We start from the raw sequence: 19211 nt of genomic DNA on the forward strand, positions 1-19211 counted from the left end.
GCCTTTGCTAGCTATTAAAATAGGGGGGACCCCACGTCATTTTTTTGGGAGGGTCTCCCATTTTAATAGCTAGTAAAGGCTAGGTATTCAGCTGGGGGCTGTTATTAGTAGCCTGGGAAGCTCCGTGGGTATTACCCCCTTCCCAGGCTTCAAACATCTGCCCCAGCCGTCTGCTTAACCTCCGCTAGAGACTAAAATTATGGGGGATCCCACGCCAATTTTTTTTTTTAATAAATCCTTTATTTTAACACTAAATGACAAGTACAGTAACCAACACTATCACTGTACTTCATATATATGTGACTGACATGTTTCTATCTATCTAATCTATGTGTGAAGCTCTATTCTTTCTGTTCTAAATTGTCGGGTACCGGTGTATGCCGCTGCTGAATTGCCGGCTTTTCATGTTTCACTGTGAGCACTGTTCCCATTGATTTTGGCAACCACCTCTCCCAATACATTCTACATTATTGTTAGTTGTTTTCCTTCATGTAGAATTAACCTACAAGGAAAGAAAGAGTTTATTTTCATTCCGATATTTGTGTCCCATTGACTTGCATTGGTTTCCGTTATCGGAATCGGCGATATCCGATACTTTTTGGGTATCGGCCCGATCCAATCCGATCCGATATTTCCTGATATCGGAAGGTATCGCTCAACACTAGTGATGAGCGATCAACGAAAGGGGTGTACTGTAAGTTGATGTGTAACTATTACCCCCAAAGTGGAGTACAATAAGACATACTTGAGTTTATTCAGAATTTATGACACTTTAGTTTTACTTTTTCTCTGAGTGCTGAAAATGTTCTATATCATGTCTTTCTGCTGTTATTCACCCCATCCAGGCACCTGTTGGAATTGGGGCTAGAGCAGCCATCTCTGGTTTGGATGCTCCTTGAACTGAGTCAGTGTTGGATTCCTGGCCCCAGGTATGATGGCCGATATCCAATGATGCAGGACTCCCCCTTACACCAGGTGACTCTGTAATTTACCCCTTTAGGATTATAACTATAATCACTCTAGGAGCGATGATTTTTAATTTTCATTTGTTGCTGTTCCTCCTAATATGCGTCACTGAGGAATGTCAGGACATCCCTATAGTCGTTGTACAGTCAGTCAATCTTGCGGTAATCTGAGGGTTCACCCACCAGACACTTGATTTGTATGGGCTCGCTAATAAAAGCGTAAAAGTAATAAAAATACAAATTGTGCAAAGGATCAAGAAAAGAACAAGAGAACATTTGACATCATAACAAAATTCCATTATTTAGCATAAATGTACAATTTAAAATGACTTTCTATCACATTAGGCTTTGTTCACACGCAGCATATTTTTCTGCAGTTCTCTTGGCAGTAAAAATGCTGCATTCAAACTGCGTTTCTGCAGCTTTTTTTGCTGCATTTTTTTTTTTGGTGCGGATTGCATGTGCGATTTGTCTAAAGTACATATTTAATAAAGTTAGTTTTATTCACTAAAACGCAGCAAAAATGCTGAAAGAATTGACATGCTGCAGATCTCAAAAATGCTGCAGTTCTCAAATTCCGTTAGTAAAAAAAAAACAAGTGTGTGCCGGAGATTTCTGAAATTTCAAAGCTTTCGCTGGTATTATGAAAGGCAGCCTCTTTTCTGCAGAAAAAAACGCACAAAAATGAAAAACAGCAGGAAAAGCGCTGTGTGTGATCATATTCTTAACGTCTAGAATGAAACATCAGATCCATTGTGTCTTTCGAGTCTAATCATAGCGCACTTTGGCTTTTACAGTCCATTATATCTGAGCCTTCATTCTTTGGTCCCAGCAGGTTAGAAAAAATGAGCTTTTCTCTTTTTCATTGTAAGATAAAGATGAGCGGCCGTCCTGACACGGCTGTAATTCTTATGAATACAAAGCTTCTGCTTACTTATTGCTATTACAGAGGTGGCTCCTTATTATGCCAGGAGCAAAACTGTGAAATATTTGCTGACCAAACGTCTTCTGCAAGGTGATGAATACCCAAGATTAAATATCAATGAGAATTTTAGGCCGGAATTATTCTTCAGTTAATGTAACAAACAAGTGCATATAAAATATAACTTTTATTAATAATGTATAAAAACTTGTATGTTGCTAGATGCCCATATGGTGTATAAACACACCGTGAATAGAAAGGTGCTACAACCAAAAACCTGAAAAAATATATCAGATAAAAAGTATCTATAATGAGGGCTAAACAGAATTTAAAGCCCTGTCAGGTCAAGCATAGGTAAGGATCAAAAAGGTACTACACTATGAAGTCCAGAGAGAGCCTTACATAGAAGCAATAATAAACTAGAGTACACATCACCAATAACAACGTATAATAATAAACTCCGTGATCGTACCTATATATGCATATACCCATAAACATAACAAGCCATTATGAAATGGTAGGTATGTGTATACAAACAAATCTATGAGGAGCCTTCTATTACCATCCAGGCATTATATCCTCATAGAAAATGGAAACATCTCACCCGGGGTCTTTTCATGTATGCCCCCCCTATATTAAAGGTGATTAGTTACTCCACGGAACATCCCGACGCGTTTCTATCCTTCATCAGGGGTATATAGTTCCAAATCCGGATTAGTTCGGAATTATTCTTCAATGCTCCAACATTAGGATTTGATTATTTTTTAAATCATATAATATTTCAGAACAAAACACCGCATCCACATACAAATGTAACCCAAGCGACTTTACTGCCCACGGGCTAGTGCACCATAATTGTAAAAAGTTTTGTAGCTCCATCTATTAAAATAAGTAGAGCTGCCCTGGAATGTATTCCATACAGTATGTATGCAAGCTTTTCTAGTTGCAGGCTTTTATGTATTGTGACAAAGTCACTGGCAGAATACTGGAGGGGAGATACATGTCTCTGAGACTTTTTGCTTCAGTCATGTAAAACATGGAGGTTTCTCCTGCACATTAGGCGCAGAGAGGGTTAATAGCCAGAGTTACAATGGCATGCTTTACAGGTGAATGGCTAAGTGCTGGGAGGGAAGCTATCCACCCTATCTCCACTCCAGGGCGTGGTTTAGGGGCTATAAAAAGACAGTCTTTGGACTCAAGAGGTGGTCGGTATCTGGAGGCCAGCTCCAGAGAGAGGAGCGTGTGTTTGTTCCTGCTAACCCTGAACCGTGTGGTTTTTACAAACCCAGAGTGGCTGGACCCCAGCCGGTGCAAGGACTTTGCTGGGCTCTTTTCTTATTTTGTTTGCCATTGGGCCGGATGGGCTGTGTTTCTTTTCATGAACTTTACATTGGTTTATGCTGGTCAAATAAACCAACTGAAAATTTAAAGAGACAGTGTTCTGTTTATACCTCAATGAATAGCAGAGCAAGCCGATCTACCACAGTAGGTAAACATGTGTATACATAATCTTTTATGTATATAATCTTGTATGTATGCCAATTTGCATGTAACCCTTTATGTATGTAAACTTTTACGTATGTAAACATGTATATACAGTACAGACCAAAAGTTTGGACACACCTTCTCATTTAAAGATTTTTCGGTATTTTCATGACTTTGAAAATTGTATATTCACACTGAAGGCATCAAAACTATGAATTAAGGCTGTGTGCCCACGTAGCATGTATATCCGCACCCCATGGTCCCCAATGGTATTCCGCAATGTCAATGCCCATGCTGCGGATTTTTCCGCAGCGTATATGCTGCGGTCAAAAATCAGCAGCATGTTCATTAATTTTGCGGAAGCGCTGCGGAATCAATGTGCGGATGGTACCCAAGTCTGGATGAGAGGAGACTCTCATCCAGACCTGGGTACCAAAGAACCTGTAAAAAAAAGAAAAAATAAAGTTTATACTTATCTTCTGATGTCTTCCCGGTGTTTTCCTGCCGTCGCGCTGTTGTCTGAAGGACCTGCCACGTCATGAGTCATGTGACCCATCACATGACTCAATGACGTCACCGCAGGTCCTGCACACAACAGCGTGAGCCGCTCAAGACTCCGGACGGGGCAGAGAATGAATCTGTAGGTGAGTATAAACTTTATTTTTTTTATTTTTTACCATTCTGATTCTTTTTTTTAACTATTACTTGGTCACACTATATAAATCCATGCCGGTTGCATGGATTTATATAGTGTGAACAAGTTGTCAAAGCACTTTTCCAAGTGATGCTTATAATCACTTGGAGAAGTGCTTGATAACCCGCATGCGGAAATGCATGCAAAGACGCCTCACAAACGCTTCTACCTGGCGGGAAAACCGCATGTAATATCCGCATGCGATTTTCCCGCCAGGGAGAAGCGTAAAAAATATGCTTCAGGTCCGCAACGTGGGCACATAGCCTTAACACATGTGGAATTATATACTTAACAAAAAAGTGTGAAACAACTGAAAATATGTCTTATATTCTAGGTTCTTCAAAGTAGCCACCTTTTGCTTTGATGACTGCTTTGCACACTCTTGCATTCTCTTGATGAGCTTCAAGAGGTAGTCACCGGAAATGGTCTTCCAACAATCTTGAGTTCCCAGAGATGCTTAGCACTTGTTGGCCCTTTTGCCTTCACTCTCCGGTCCAGCTCACCCCAAACCATCTTGATTGGGTTCAGGTCTTGTGCTGTGGAGGCCAGGTCACCCCATCACTCTCCTTCTTGGTCAAATAGCCCTTACACAGCCTGGAGGTGTGTTTGGGGTCATTGTCAATAAATGATGGTCCAACTAAACGCAAACCGGATGGAATAGCATGCCGCTGCAAGATGCTGTGGTAGCCATGCTGGTTCAGTATGCCTGCAATTTTGAATAAATCCTTAACAGTGTCACCAGCAAAGCACCCCCACACCATCACACCTCCTCCTCCATGCTTCACGGTGGGAACCAGGCATGTAGAGTCCATCCGTTCACCTTTTCTGTGCCGCACAAAGACACGGTGGTTGGAACCAAAGATCTCAAATTTGGACTGATCAGAAGAAAGCACAGATTTCCACTGGTCTAATGTCCATTCCTTGTGTTCTTTAGCCCAGACAAGTCTCTTCTGCTTGTCGCCTGTCCTTAGCAGTGGTTTCCTAGCAGTTATTTTACCATAAAGGCCTGCTGCACAAAGTAACCTCTTAACAGTTGTTGTAGAGATGTGTCTGCTGCTAGAACTCTGTGTGGCATTGACCTGGTCTCTAATCTGAGCTGCTGTTAACCTGCGATTTCTGAGGCTGGTGACTTGGATAAACTTATCCTCAGAAGCAGAGGTGACTCTTGGTTTTCCTTTCCTGGGGCGGTCCTCATGTGAGCAAGTTTCTTTGTAGCGCTTGATGGTTTTTGCAACTGCACTTGGGGACACATTCAAAGTTTGCCCAATTTTTCGGACTGATTGACCTTCATTTCTTAAAGTAATGATGGCCACTCGTTTTTCTTTACTTAGCTGCTTTTTTCTTGCCATAATACAAATTCTAACAGTCTATTCAGTAGGACTATCAGCTGTGTATCCACCTGACTTCTGCACTACACAACTGATGGTCCCAAACCCATTTATAAGGCAAGAAATCCCACTTATTAAACCTGACAGGGCACACCTGTGAAGTGAAAACCATTTCCGGTGACTACCTCTTGACGCTCATCAAGAGAATGCCAAGAGTGTGCAAAGCAGTCATCAAAGCAAAAGGTGGCTACTTTGAAGAACCTAGAATATAAGACATATTTTCAGTTGTTTCACACTTTTTTGTAAAGTATATAATTCCACATATGTTAATTCATAGTTTTGATGCCTTCAGTGTGAATGTACAATTTTCAAGGTCATGAAAATACAGAAAAATCTTTAAATGAGAAGGTGTGTCCAAACTTTTGGTCTGTACTGTACATAATCTTTAATGTATGTAAGCTTTTATATATGTAAACTTGCATGTAAGCTTTTATGTATATAAGCCTTTTAGTATATAAGCTTTTTGCTATTAGCTGTTATTGCATATCCTGACTGACCATTTCTGTTTCATTTGGATGTGGTCCATAATGTTCCAGTACTTCATAGCAGTGAAGTTTAGAAAACTCTTGTTTTTTAGTGTGCTGACAGACTTGGTCAGGAGACAAGCCATGTTGGATGGTGTGATGACACAGCATCAATCTGGTCACTGGTGCGGGGGTGAATTATTCTTAATTATGCCAGACGTACTGTTCCTTTGTTCAGTAGGTAAAGGGACATGAGTAGTGTTGAGCATTCCGATACTGAAATATCGGGTATCGGCCGATATTCGCGGTATCGGAATTCCGATACTTAATTCCGATACTTTTACAATATCGAATACCGGAATCGGAAGTTCCCATAATGCCTGTGCTCTGCAGTGTCTCTAAAGGATGACAAGCTGGATGGCAGCGCTCAGCTGTGATCCAGCCTGTCATCAGAATGCCATCCCAGCGTGAGAGAATTCTCCTGATTGTTCAAAAGCCGGCGGGCGGTAAAAAGCCGCCGGCTTTTAAACAATCACACAGCCCCATACTGCTTCCCCGCAGCCTCCCACCCCGATCCTCCGCTCCCCCCATCCTGATCGTAAGTTAGGACCGGGCGGGGAGCGCAGCACCAAGGAGCGGGGAGCGAAGGACCCGGGCGGGGAAGCCGGCAGTGAAAAGACTTCACCGCCGGCTTTCCCGTTCTGTGCGGCGCTTTCCCGCCGGTTATTTCAAATGAACAGCTGAGGTATCAGGTGATGCCGATCAGCTGTTCATTTGAAGTAGCCGCGGTGCCCTCAGAGGGTTCATGTGAGTTCATGCTTGACTGCATTGCATGAACTCACATGAACTTTCCCACGGCCGCACAGGTCAGCCTCACCTCCCAGACCATCAGACCGGGCATGATTGGTGTGTGTGGGTGTCTGTGCGGTGTGTGTGCGCGGGGTGTGTGCGGTGTCTGTGCGTGTGTGAGGGTGTGTGCGTGCAGGCAGACATAGGCCGATGTGACACTACTACTCCCATCGGCCTATGTCTGTCCCCCGTCCACTCGTGCCAGCAGGATCAGCTTGATGGGAGCAGTAGTTCCCATCAGCCTGATCCTGCTATTTAAATTGCCCTTTAAACTGGCCCATATGTTATTTTGTCCCCCATAGTTTTCTATTTTTGCCCCTATACATGTTTTATTTAAGCCCCCATATTTTTTGGGGGGGTTGTTGGTCCCCAATAAATTTTAAATACATTTCATTGGTGGCCAGTGGTTACCTAAAATAAATTAGTTTATACATTACCTGTCCCCGCCGATCGCCACCTAAAATAAAGTAAAAAATAAAAAAATACACCTATACTCACCTAGACACCTAATTCCCCGAAGCCATCGATCTCCTGTAATATAATATAAAATAATAAACCACAACCTTATCCTTACCCCTCCGTAGTAGTCCACGAGTGTCCCACGAAGATCTCCAGTTTAGAGCAGCCACATAGAATGTGACCGCTCTGAACCGCTGCCGCCGCTAGAATGACGGGGCCGTAAAGCAGCCCCGTCATTGCATAAGCGGGTTCGCCGGAGTTCAGGCAGCGCTGCTCCGGTTAGCTCCTTTACGGCCCTGCTGTACCGTGAGAAATTCCCATGGCACAGCAGTGCCGTAAAGGAGGTCTCCGGAGCTGCGCTGACTGAATGCACTCCGGTGACCTCAGTCAGTGGCTCCCGCTGCCAGGAGCGGACGTGTTCCCGGCAGTGTGAGCTTACAGCAGCCATGCACAGCTGTCACCATCTCCAGATGTGACAGCTGTGCATGGGAGATCAGCGCAGGAACGTGGACAGGTAACTATTTTTTTTTTAGTAAACTAAGAATTAAATAAAATGGTGTTTTATTTCAAATAAATTATTTTTTTCTGGGTGTAGTGTGTGTTTTTTATTTTTAACACTTTGTAGGTTAGTAATGGGGGTGTCTTATAGACGCCCATCATTACTAACCTGGGCTTCATGGCAGCTGGCGCTGACATGAACCCCACCACTATTACCCCCTGCCACCGCACCAGGGCAGCGTGGAAGAGCGAGGCTAAGTGCCAGAATTGGCGCATCCTATGGATGCGCCATTTCTGGGGCGGCTGACGGCTGGTGTTTCTAGCCTGGGAGGGGGCCAATATTCATGGCACCCTTCCTGGGCTATTAATATCAGCCCCCAGCTGTCTGCCTAGCCTTTGCTAGCTATTAAAATAGGGGGGACCCCACATCATTTTTTTGGGGGGTCTCCCATTTTAATAGCTAGTAAAGGCTAGGTATTCAGCTGGGGGCTGATATTAGTAGCCTGGGAAGCTCCGTGGGTATTACCACCTTCCCAGGCTTCAAACATCTGCCCCAGCCATCTGCGTAACCTCCGCTAGAGACTAAAATTATGGGGGATCCCACGCCAATTTTATTTTTAATAAATCCTTTATTTTAACACTAAATGACACTTGCGTGGTTAATAAAGATGCAGTCCCTAAATTATTATTTATTTTTTAATTATTTTTTCCCAAAAATTTTGACGTGGGCTTCGCCATATTTTTGTATGCCAGCCAGGTACAGAATCCAGGAACGGGCTGCCCCCAACTCCCAGCTGCCAATTTGTACCTGGCCGGACACAACAATATAGGGAAGCCCTTTTTTTCTAAATTATTTCATGAAATAATTTTAAAAAAAATAGAGGTGGGGCTTCGCACTATATTTGTGTCCAGCCAGGTACAACAGGCAGGAATGGGCTGCCCCCAACCACCAGCTGCCTATTTGTACCTGGCCGGACACAACAATATAGGAAAGCCCTTTTTTTTATTATTTCATGAATTTCATGAAATAATTAAAAAAAAATTGACGTGGGGCTTCGCCCTGTTTTTGTGTCCAGCCAGGTACAACTAGGCAGCTGGGGGCTGGAATCTGCAGCGCTGGGAGACCCAAGCTTTCAGGGCCACCCCCGCTGCAAATTGCAGTCCGCAGCCACCCCGGAAAATGGTGCGTTCATAGAAACGCCATCTTCTGGCGCTGTACCCAACTCATCCAGGGCCCTGGTGCGGTGGCTCACTGGGTAATAAAGGGGTTAGGGCCAGCTTGGTATTATCAGCTGGCCCTAAGCCCGAAATTCATGGGGTCACGCCAATATTAGACATGACCACCATGAATTTCTAGTAAAGTATTTTAAAAAACACAACACCCAGAAAAAAGTCCTTTAATTGAAATAAACACACAATTCTTTATTGTTCTAAATTAAACCATACTTACCATCACGCCCATTCCAGCTGAAGCCAACGATCTCCTGCAATAAAAGAAAAATAATAGAGCAACATCATCCTTACCTTTCCATGGTTCCCACGACAGCTTCAGCTCTGCTACATCGAGATGACAGGCTGGACCGCAGCAGAACGCTGCTATCCAGCCTGTCATCCTGCAGACACTGAGAAGCGCAGGCTTGCTTGTGCTCCTCAGTGTCTCTCTGTGACGGCATCCAGATGAGCCGAGTTTATGTCCAATGAACTCGGCTCACCTCATGCACGTCACTGACAGCGTGGGAAAATTCTCCTGCACTCAGCGCTTCAGCGTGAGAACTTTTCCATGCTGTCAGTGACGTGCATGAGGTGAGCTCATGTCCAATGAACTCAGCTCACCTCATGCACGTCACTGACAGCGTGGGAAAATTCTCCTGCACTCAGCGCTTCAGCGTGAGAATTTTCCCACGCTGTCAGGGACGTGCATGAGGTGAGCTCATGTCCAATGAACTCAGCTGACCTCATGCACGTCACTGACAGCGTGGGAAAATTCTCACGCTGAAGTGCTGAGTGCAGGAGAATTTTCCCACACTGTCAGTGACGTGCATGAGGTGAGCCGAGTTCATTGGACATGAACTCGGCTCATCTGGATGCCGTCACAGAGAGACACTGAGGAGCGCAAGCATGCCTGCGCTTCTCAGTGTCTGCGGGATGACAGGCTGAATGGCAGCGTTCTGCTGCGGTCCAGCCTGTCATCTCGATGTAGCAGAGCTGAAGCTGTCGTGGGAACCATGGAAAGGTAAGGATGATGTTGCTTTATTATTTTTCTTTTATTGCAGGAGATCGTTGGCTTCAGCTGGAATGGGCGTGGTGGTAAGTATGGTTTAATTTAGAACAATAAAGAATTGTGTCTTTATTTCAATTAAAGGACTTTATTCTGGGTGTTTCTGTTTTTTTTTAACTTTGACTATGGGGTTAGTAATGGGGGTGTCTTATAGACGCCTCTCCATTACTAACCTGGGCTTGATGTCAGCTGGCATTATAAGCTGACATCAACCCCAGCCCTATTACCCCACTGCCACCGCTACAGGGCAGTGGGAAGAGCGAGGCTAAGTGCCAGAATTGGCCCATCCTATGGATGCGCCATTTCTGGGGCGGCTGACGGCTGGTGTTTCTAGCCTGGGAGGGGGCCAATATTCATGGCACCCTTCCTGGGCTATTAATATCAGCCCCCAGCTGTCTGCCTAGCCTTTGCTAGCTATTAAAATGGGGGACCCCCCCCAAAAAATGACGTGGGGTCCCCCATTTTAATAGCTAGTAAAGGCTAGGTATTCAGCTGGGGGCTGATATTAGTAGCCTGGGAAGCTCCGTGGGTATTACCCCCTTCCCAGGCTTCAAACATCTGCCCCAGCTGTCTGCTTAACCTCCGCTAGAGTCTAAAATTACGGGGAACCCCACAGCAATTTTTTTTAAATAAATCCTTTATTTAACACTAAATGACAAGTACAGTAATCAACACTGTCACTGTACTTCATATATATGTGACTGACATGTTTCTATCTATCTAATCTATGTGTGATGCTCTATTCCTTCTATTCTAAATTGTCAGGTACCGCTGCTGAATTGCCGGCGGGCTTTTTTAAAGAGACGGTGCATGAAAACACTATTATTTTTTTAAATAAATCCTTTACACTAAATGACAAGTACAGTAATCAACACTGTCACTGTACTTCATATATATGTGACTGACATGTTTCTATCTATCTAATCTGTGTGTGATGCTCTATACCTTCTATTCTAAATTGTCGGGTACCGCTGCTGAATTGCCGGCCGGCTTTTTTAAAGAGACGGTGCATGAAAACACTATTATTTTTTTAAATAAATCCTTTACACTAAATGACAAGTACAGTAAGCAACACTGTCACTGTACTTCATATATATGTGACTGACTTGTTTCTATCTATCTAATCTATGTGTGAAGCTCTATTCTTTCTGTTGTAAATTGTCGGGTACCGGTGTATGCCGCTGATGAATTGCCAGCTTTTCGCGTAATACATTCTACATTATTCTTAGTTGTTTTCCTTCATGTAGAATTAACCTACAAGGAAAGAAAGGGTTTATTTTCATTCCGATATTTGTGTCCCATTGACTTGCATTGGTTTCCGGTATCGGAATCGGCGATATCCGATACTTTTTGGGTATCGGTCCGATCCAATCCGATACGATATTTTCTGATGTCGGAAGGTATCGCTCAACACTAGACATGAGTCATTGTTTCATGTGAGACTGGTCTTGACTCTTGTTGTTTGTTAATTTGTGGAATGCCTGCTGATTATGTATTGCATCATACCCCTGCTGTGTACTTATCTGCACAACTTGGAGGACAAATATGCAGTTTAATTGAACAATCCAACAATGAGGGATTATCTCCCCTCACCTTCCTCCAATCCTGTGGGACACAATGTCCTGAAATGAGAGCTGTGGGGTATAGATGGGGCCTGTCCCTGTCACCAGTATGATTCTACAGGATGTCAGCCCAGGAACCACGGTTCCAGATGGTGGAATACAGATCTGCTCCACTGCCCATCACTGAACCCATGAAGACGTTTGGAGAACCCAGGTTGGGACAATCATGTCACCTGGCCACATACCTCACTGTGCTCAGACAGTTTTCTAAGCTTGCCGCTATCTCCTGTCTGTGGATACCCGCCATAAGCTGGGTGCTACTAGTTTGGGTAGTTGGCCCTGGATGCCCTGAAGTAGCGGAGGTTCTAATCCCGGGCGAGCCAACGGAAGGGTGAGACTCTGTCATTTGCACCATCTTGTGTACTTGCTTGGAATGTTGCTGACTGTTGGTCATCCAATAAATTCTTACCGGAGTATGGTACCCTCACCCTGTGTTGTCTAGTAGTGTTCTGCCCACAGGGAAGGAGTGCGGGCGTTCAGTGGGATGAGCCCTGGCCCATGCGGTCTGTCTTAAGACAGCCGGGCCAGTGGACGAGAGCACACACTGATCCTTGTGTCTCCACAGCTGGCGCCGGATGAGTTAGCAGAGTCTATAATAGCATGTGATGTCATCATGCCCCAAACTGCTCAGCGCTTTACAACTTCAGTCGATTGCTACAGGACACAGCCTGATACTTGGCAATGGGGCACTGGTTATGACAACTGCTGGTGCTGCCAGCCAGTGATGTGTAATATCAGTGGCGCTCAATCAATGTATGCAACAATGTCATCTACAAAACCCGCTTGAGAAAAAACATGACACCAAGTGAAGGCTCTGGTTTGTGAAATTCAATTGTAATAATTATTACATTTTGCTCAGAGTGTCACTTCAAATAAGGTCAAATAATAGTGGGGATCCACCATGAAACATTGCCAACTGTGCAGAATTACAGAGGCAGCTATCATGGTGGAGGTTACTTTTTATTCTGACTCTTCCTTTCATCCTACAACTAAAATGACAATGCAGGATTAGATTACACCGGGTATATTTGTAGTCGGTAATGATGACGACACATACAGGGTAGGTCTGCACAGCAGTAGTATACACAAAGTGATGGGATATTTTTAATTAAGATTATTGTAAAATGTACTCATTTTGTAGCTTAGATGTACTTGATCGGAACTGCAACTCCCCTTGATAGAGCATAGTGCAAAACGTGTGTCGGAGTGGCTGTGGTGGTCCTCACAACTTGGTGACATTATGGGTAAGCAACAAACCAATGTATTCCTGTTGTAAATGGATTATGCCAGACTAAACATAAGGAGTAGTATACAAAAAGTGATGGGATATTTTTAATTAGGATTATATGTAAAATTTACTCATTTTGTAGCTTATATGTACTTTGTAAGAGGGCCGCCGGACATGTCCTTGAGGGGAGATATGTGTCGCTGAGGTTGGCAGCTTCAGTGATGTGAAACCGGGATAGCATGCTCCAGCACACATAGTGCTGAGAGGGTTAATAGGGCATATCAGGGTCGTTTTTTTCGAGCAGTCATAAGAAATGGGGGGGGGGGGGGATTGGCTGCTCACATATCCCCACCCCACGGCGTGTGTAAAAAATGGAGACCAAGTGTCTCATTCAGTGTCTGTGGCTGGAGGTGTAAAGACCTCCAGAGTGTTTGTGCTCAAAAGGATACTGACCGTGAGCAGGTGAACCTGCCATATTGTATGGACTGTTTATTTTCTGTTTTATGTTACACTGTGCCGTACAAGGCTTTCTTTTGTTCTTCTGAAAGTGCGGTTTATGCAGCATAATAAACCTTCCTTGGATATTTTAAAGAGACAGTGTCCTGTGCCTACCTCAAAAGCGGCTGAGTGAGTGCTTAACCCCTACAACTTGATCGGAACAGCAAAAATGTACATGAATGAATGCAATTGTATAATTTATCATTCTTTTTTATTATTATTATTATTATTATTATTATGACATACAGTACAGACCAAAAGTTTGGACACACCTTCTCATTTAAAGATTTTTCTGTATTTTCATGACTATGAAAATTGTACATTATTGTAACTTATCCTCAGAAGCAGAGGTGACTCTTGATCTTCCTTTCCTGGGGCGGTCCTCAAGTGAGCCAGTTTCTTTGTAGCGCTTGATGGTTTTTCCAACTGCACTTGGGGACACTTTCAAAGTTTGCCGAATTTTTCAGACTGACTGACCTTCATTTCTTAAAGTAATGATGGCCACTCGTTTTTCTTTACTTAGCTGCTTTTTCTTGCCATAATACAAATTCTAACAGTCTATTCAGTAGGACTATCAGCTGTGTATCCACCAGACATCTGCACAACACAAGTGATGGTCCCAACCCCATTTATAAGGCAAGAAATCCCACTTATTAAACCTGACAGGGCACACCTGTGAAGTGAAAACCATTTCCGGTGACTACCTCTTGAAGCTCATCAAGAGAATGCCAAGAGTGTGCAAAGCCGTCATCAAAGCAAAAGGTGGCTACTTTGTAGAACCTAGAATATAAGACATATTTTCAGTTGTTAAGTATATAATTCCACATGTGTTAATTCATAGTTTTGATGCCTTCAGTGTGAATGTACAATTTTCAAAGTCATGAAAATACAGAAAAATCTTTAAATGAGAAGGTGTGTCCAAACTTTTGGTCTGTACTGTATATCATTATTTTGTAAATATGCAGGACACAATTTGAAAAACAACCATTATATAGTTATTACAAATTCTTTTAGAACAAAAAACGCAATATGGTCTCCTCTAGTGACCCCACGCTCTTACCTGCTGTGGTCTTTCCTTCTGTCCACAGTAGGTTCTTTCCTTTAACCACGACCACGGTAAGGCGTTCAGCAGTAGGCAGGTAGCTAAGAGAAAGTAGAATTTCTCCTACAGCATCTGCGGCCTAAAAACACAACAATGTGGTTTACATAATAGATTTTTACATAATCTTGTGTTTGCCAATATAAATCAGATACAAAACCAAGTTTGGGACAAGGGCCAATGTTATGTTCCTGCATTAGATTGAATATAGGAACAAGAATTTGGCCCCTTTCCCAATTAGGCCTTTGGAGTATACATAATCTCAAAGATCAAGCACAACAAATGTGAGGCCAAAGTAGAAAAGGAAAAGATGTGTAAATTATGTTTTCTTTTTCCTTTCTTTCTTTTAAATGGTGGTTAGATGTTTAGCTTCTTTTGCAATTATCTAAAGAATTGCCTCAATTACATTGCACTTAAAAAAAGACTTATCTTTATGTTTTCTTTGTATTCCAAATAAAGTGTCTTGAGTTTACAAGAGGAATTCATTGGTTTCTCATATGTTTGAGAAAAGACTGACTAATCTACATTTACCAAGTCGTCACCAAACAAAATCTCAAAAGACAATAACTAAGTAAATACCCTGGAAAATCATATTTTGTGATCCCCTCCTATATAAAAAAAATAGAAGCTCCTAACTCGTGCACCTGCAACAAAAGCAGTCACATGCTATCTCCACACACAAAAAAAAATCAATTCCACATTTCATTATCAAAATATTAAAAATCTTTACTGGAACACGATATAAAAAAACAAAAAAACAGTGGGGGTATAATAAGTATCATAATTTATCATCAAAGATATAATATAATGATTTCACATACTCACAGAACATTTAATTGTAGTCACATGAAATAACTAAAACTTTTTGTTACTTTTTAACTAAAATGTAAATTGTTGTTAATTTGTTAATTGATGAGCTTTTGCCCAGTTAGGAATCTTTATAATTTACTTCATTATCTTATTTTGCTTCCTTCTTTCTTAAACAACTTGCTATTTTAACTGCATAGTTCATGCTCTTTTACAAGCTGCTTTGAACTGCTGCCGTAGCAAGAATCCACAAACTCTATTTATAAGCACTATCCCTGTGTGATCTTCTCTGCTCCCCTCCCCAATGCTCAGACAGTCGAAGTATTTGTGAATAGTTTATGAAATGCGTTTAGTTACTCTTCAATTGCCAACATATATTTTTTAGTCATTTACAGCTATTTAGTAGCCACTGTTCCATCAAACTTGCCAAATGCCAACATAGACTATCATATCCATGTTCCGGGTACTTTTGGTCAAGTTTTAATGGATTTCTTGAATGATCCCTTTAAGGGAACCTTTCACCCGTTTAGCCGGCTAAACTGGCTACAACATGGAATAGTGGCTGTGATGCTGAATAAAAAGTAGTTTTAATTTTTTTTTATTAGCTTACATAGACCTATAAAAATGACTACCACAAGCAAAAATATAATATAAATAATCAATCTTTATTGAAGTATTAATTACATGTTTAATATCAATTATAAATATAGAGGATCATCATATTACTGGGAATTAAATAGCAAGTATACATAATTATTTTTCATATGTCAAGAGCTCCATAGGTGATAAATATGCTGGTGATGATTAATATAGTTAAGACCTGCTCAATGGTCCATAAGTTATTTGAATATATTTGAATATAGTATAGGTGTATTCATGTAGATTATTACAAAAAAATAATCCATGAGGAAACTTACAGAGAACTATAGGTGCTGAGTGCTTAAAGAGGACCTTTCTCCAAATTTTTCATGTTGAACTTGATACACTATTGAATAGTGACTTCAGAGAAGAATAAAATATGCTTTTATTAAATTTTGCATCTCCATTGCAGATATATTAGCAGTCACACTATTTGGCACCTAATGAGTTAATTTCTGCTAAGTTCAAGTGTGCGTTATAAGAGAGTTTTCACTGGGGGCGTGTACTTCTTCTCCTTACCTGATGCTGACCAATCATAACCAGGCAGCAACACACAGGAGAAAAAGAACACGCCCCCAAAATAGCTCAGAACAGGCTACTCTTGTTGTGTGACATGTAATGACAGCTGTAAATGCACATTTTGTTCTGCTCTGTAGCCACTATTAGATGGTGTGTCCAGTTCACTATGATAAATTTGGTGAACGGTCCACTTTAAACAAAGTTCAAAGGAGATCTTGAATATATGAGCCGCAATGGTAGCTTAATAATAAATCATTACATATGGGTCATGTTTGACATTAAAACCAGAATACAAAAGATTCACAAGCAAGGTGGATGAAGTGTATCATAATTACCAAAGCTGCATATGGATCATACTCCCCCATGTACTGGCATAGTATAATCCATGAGGAAATATAAAGAGAATTAGGTGCCAGTTCCTTAAATATATATATATATATATATATATATATATATATATATATATATATATACAGTTATATGAAAAAGTTTGGGCACCCCTATTAATCTTAAGCTTAATGTTTTATAAAAATTGGTGTTTTTGCTACAGCTGTTTCAGTTTGATATATGTAATAACTGTTGGACACAGTAATGCTTCTGCCTTGAAATGAGGTTTATTGTACTAACAGAAAATGTGCAATCTGCATTCAAACAAAATTTGACAGGTGCATAAGTATGGGCACCTCACCAGAAAAGTGACATTAATATTTAGTAGATCCTCCTTTTGCAAAAATAACAGCCTTTAGTCGCTTCCTGTAGTTTTTAATGATTTCCTGGATCCCGAATGAAGGTATTTTTGACCATTCCTCTTTACAAAACAATTCCTGTTCAGTTAAGTTTGATGGTCGCCGAGCATGGACAGCCCTCTTCAAATGATCCCACAGATGTTCAATGATATTCAGGTCTGGGGACTGGGATGGCCATTCCAGAACATTGTAATTGTTCCTCTGCATGAATGCCTGAGTAGATTTGGAGCGGTGTTTTGGATCATTGTCTTGCTGAAAGATCCATCCCCTGCGTAACTTCAACTTTATCACTGATTCTTGAACATTATTGTCAAGAATCTGCTGATACTGAGTGAAATCCATGCGTCCCTCAACTTTAACAAGATTCCCGGTGCCAGCATTGGCCACACAGCCCCAAAGCATGATGGAACCTCCACCAAATTTTACTGTGGGTAGCAAGTGTTTTTCTTGGAATGCTGTGTTTTTTTGCTGCCATGCATAATGGCTTTTTGTATGACCAAGCAACTCAATCTTGGTTTCATCAGTCCACAGGACCTTCTTCCAAAAATAAATTGGCTTCTCCAAATGTGCTTTTGCATACCTCAGCCGACTCTGTTTGTGGCGTGCTTACAGAAACGGCTTCTTTCGCATCACTCTCCCATACAGCTTCTCCTTGTGCAAAGTGCGTTGTATAGTTGACCGATGCACAGTGACACCATCTGCAGCAAGTTGATGCCGCAGCTCTCTGGAGGTGGTCTGAGGATTGTCCTTGACTGATCTCACCATTCTTCTTCTCTGCCTTTCTGATGTTTTTCTTGGCCTGCCACTTCTGGCCTTAACAAGAACTGTCCCTGTGTTCTTCCATTTCCTTACTATGTTCCTCACAGTGGAAACTGACAGGTTAAATCTCTGAGACAGCTTTTTTGTATCCTTCCCCTGAACAACCATGTTGAATAATCTTTGTTTTCAGATCATTTGACAGTTGTTTTGAGGAGCCGATGATGCCACTCTTCAAAGGAGATTCAAACAGGAGAACAACTTGCAAGTGGCCACTTTAAGTAGCTTTTCTCATGATTGCATACACCTGGCTATGAAGTTGAAAGCTCAATGAGGTTACAAAACCAAAAAAAGTGCTTTAGTAAGTCAGTAAAAAGTAGGTAGGAGTATTTAAAACAAGAAAATGATAAGGGTGCCCATACTTATGCACCTGTCAAATTTTGTTTGAATGCAGATTGCACATTTTCTGTTAGTACAATAAACCTCATTTCAAGGCAGAACCATTACTGTGTCCAACAGTTATTACATATATCAAACTGAAATAGCTGTTGCAAAAACACCAATTTTTATAAAACATTAAGCTTAAGATTAATAGGGGTGCCCAAACTTTTTCATATAACTGTATATATATATATATATATATATATATTTAAGGAACTGGCACCTAATTCTCTTTATATTTCCTCATGGATTATACTACTTATAATAATCTACATGTACACATCTATACTGTATTGAATATCTTATGTACCACTGAGGAAGCTCTTAACTATATCAACGTCCCCAGCATATTTATCACCCATGGAGCCCTTGACATAAGAATTTTGTTATCATATATGAAAAATAATTAAGTATACTCCCACTTTGATTCCTGGTAATATGACGATCTTCCATATTTTTAATTGGTTTTACTTATGTAAATAATACTACTATAAAGATTGATTACTTGTATTACATTTTGCTTGTGGTAGTCATTTTTATAGGTTTATAGATTTAGTTTTTGTGACTACACTAATAGCACGTATTTATTCACATGTAGCTCTGTGGCTCAGGCCTTTTTTGTAGGTGATTAGAGATATCTGCTTTTAAAGTTTAGTTTCTAATTTCAACTAAGACCAATGAGGTGTTAGCAGAGATTCATTCCTTGGGCATGGACTTTATCTCCTGCATTACATTGACCAATGATAGGTATGATGTATCTTGCATGAGTAAAAAAGAACACACCCCCAAAGACGGTCAGACCCAGCTTTCTCTGTGTTAGACATGTAATGACACACAGCCCCGCTCTTTCCCAT

The 19211-nt window shown here is 41.5% G+C and overlaps 1 protein-coding gene across 4 annotated transcripts in view; it reads right to left on the bottom strand.

The window, feature by feature from the left end:
- The window catches only part of SYT12 (synaptotagmin 12), a 235039-nt gene that overhangs the window by 27976 nt on the left and 187852 nt on the right, over positions 1–19211 (bottom strand). For all 4 annotated transcript variants that reach the window (XR_012252657.1, XM_073658045.1, XM_073658044.1 and 1 more), the window contains one exon: positions 14411–14531. Coding sequence is in view for 3 of the 4 variants with exons in the window: in XM_073658045.1 (XP_073514146.1) it covers positions 14411–14531 (121 nt within the window). In the remaining variant the exon portion in view is untranslated. The remainder of the gene's footprint in view (positions 1–14410; positions 14532–19211) is intronic.

Source organism: Phyllobates terribilis, unplaced genomic scaffold (genome assembly GCF_046119375.1).
Source record: "Phyllobates terribilis strain yellow unplaced genomic scaffold, ASM4611937v1 Scaffold_13__5_contigs__length_258822181, whole genome shotgun sequence".
Taxonomy (NCBI): Eukaryota; Metazoa; Chordata; class Amphibia; order Anura; family Dendrobatidae; genus Phyllobates; species Phyllobates terribilis.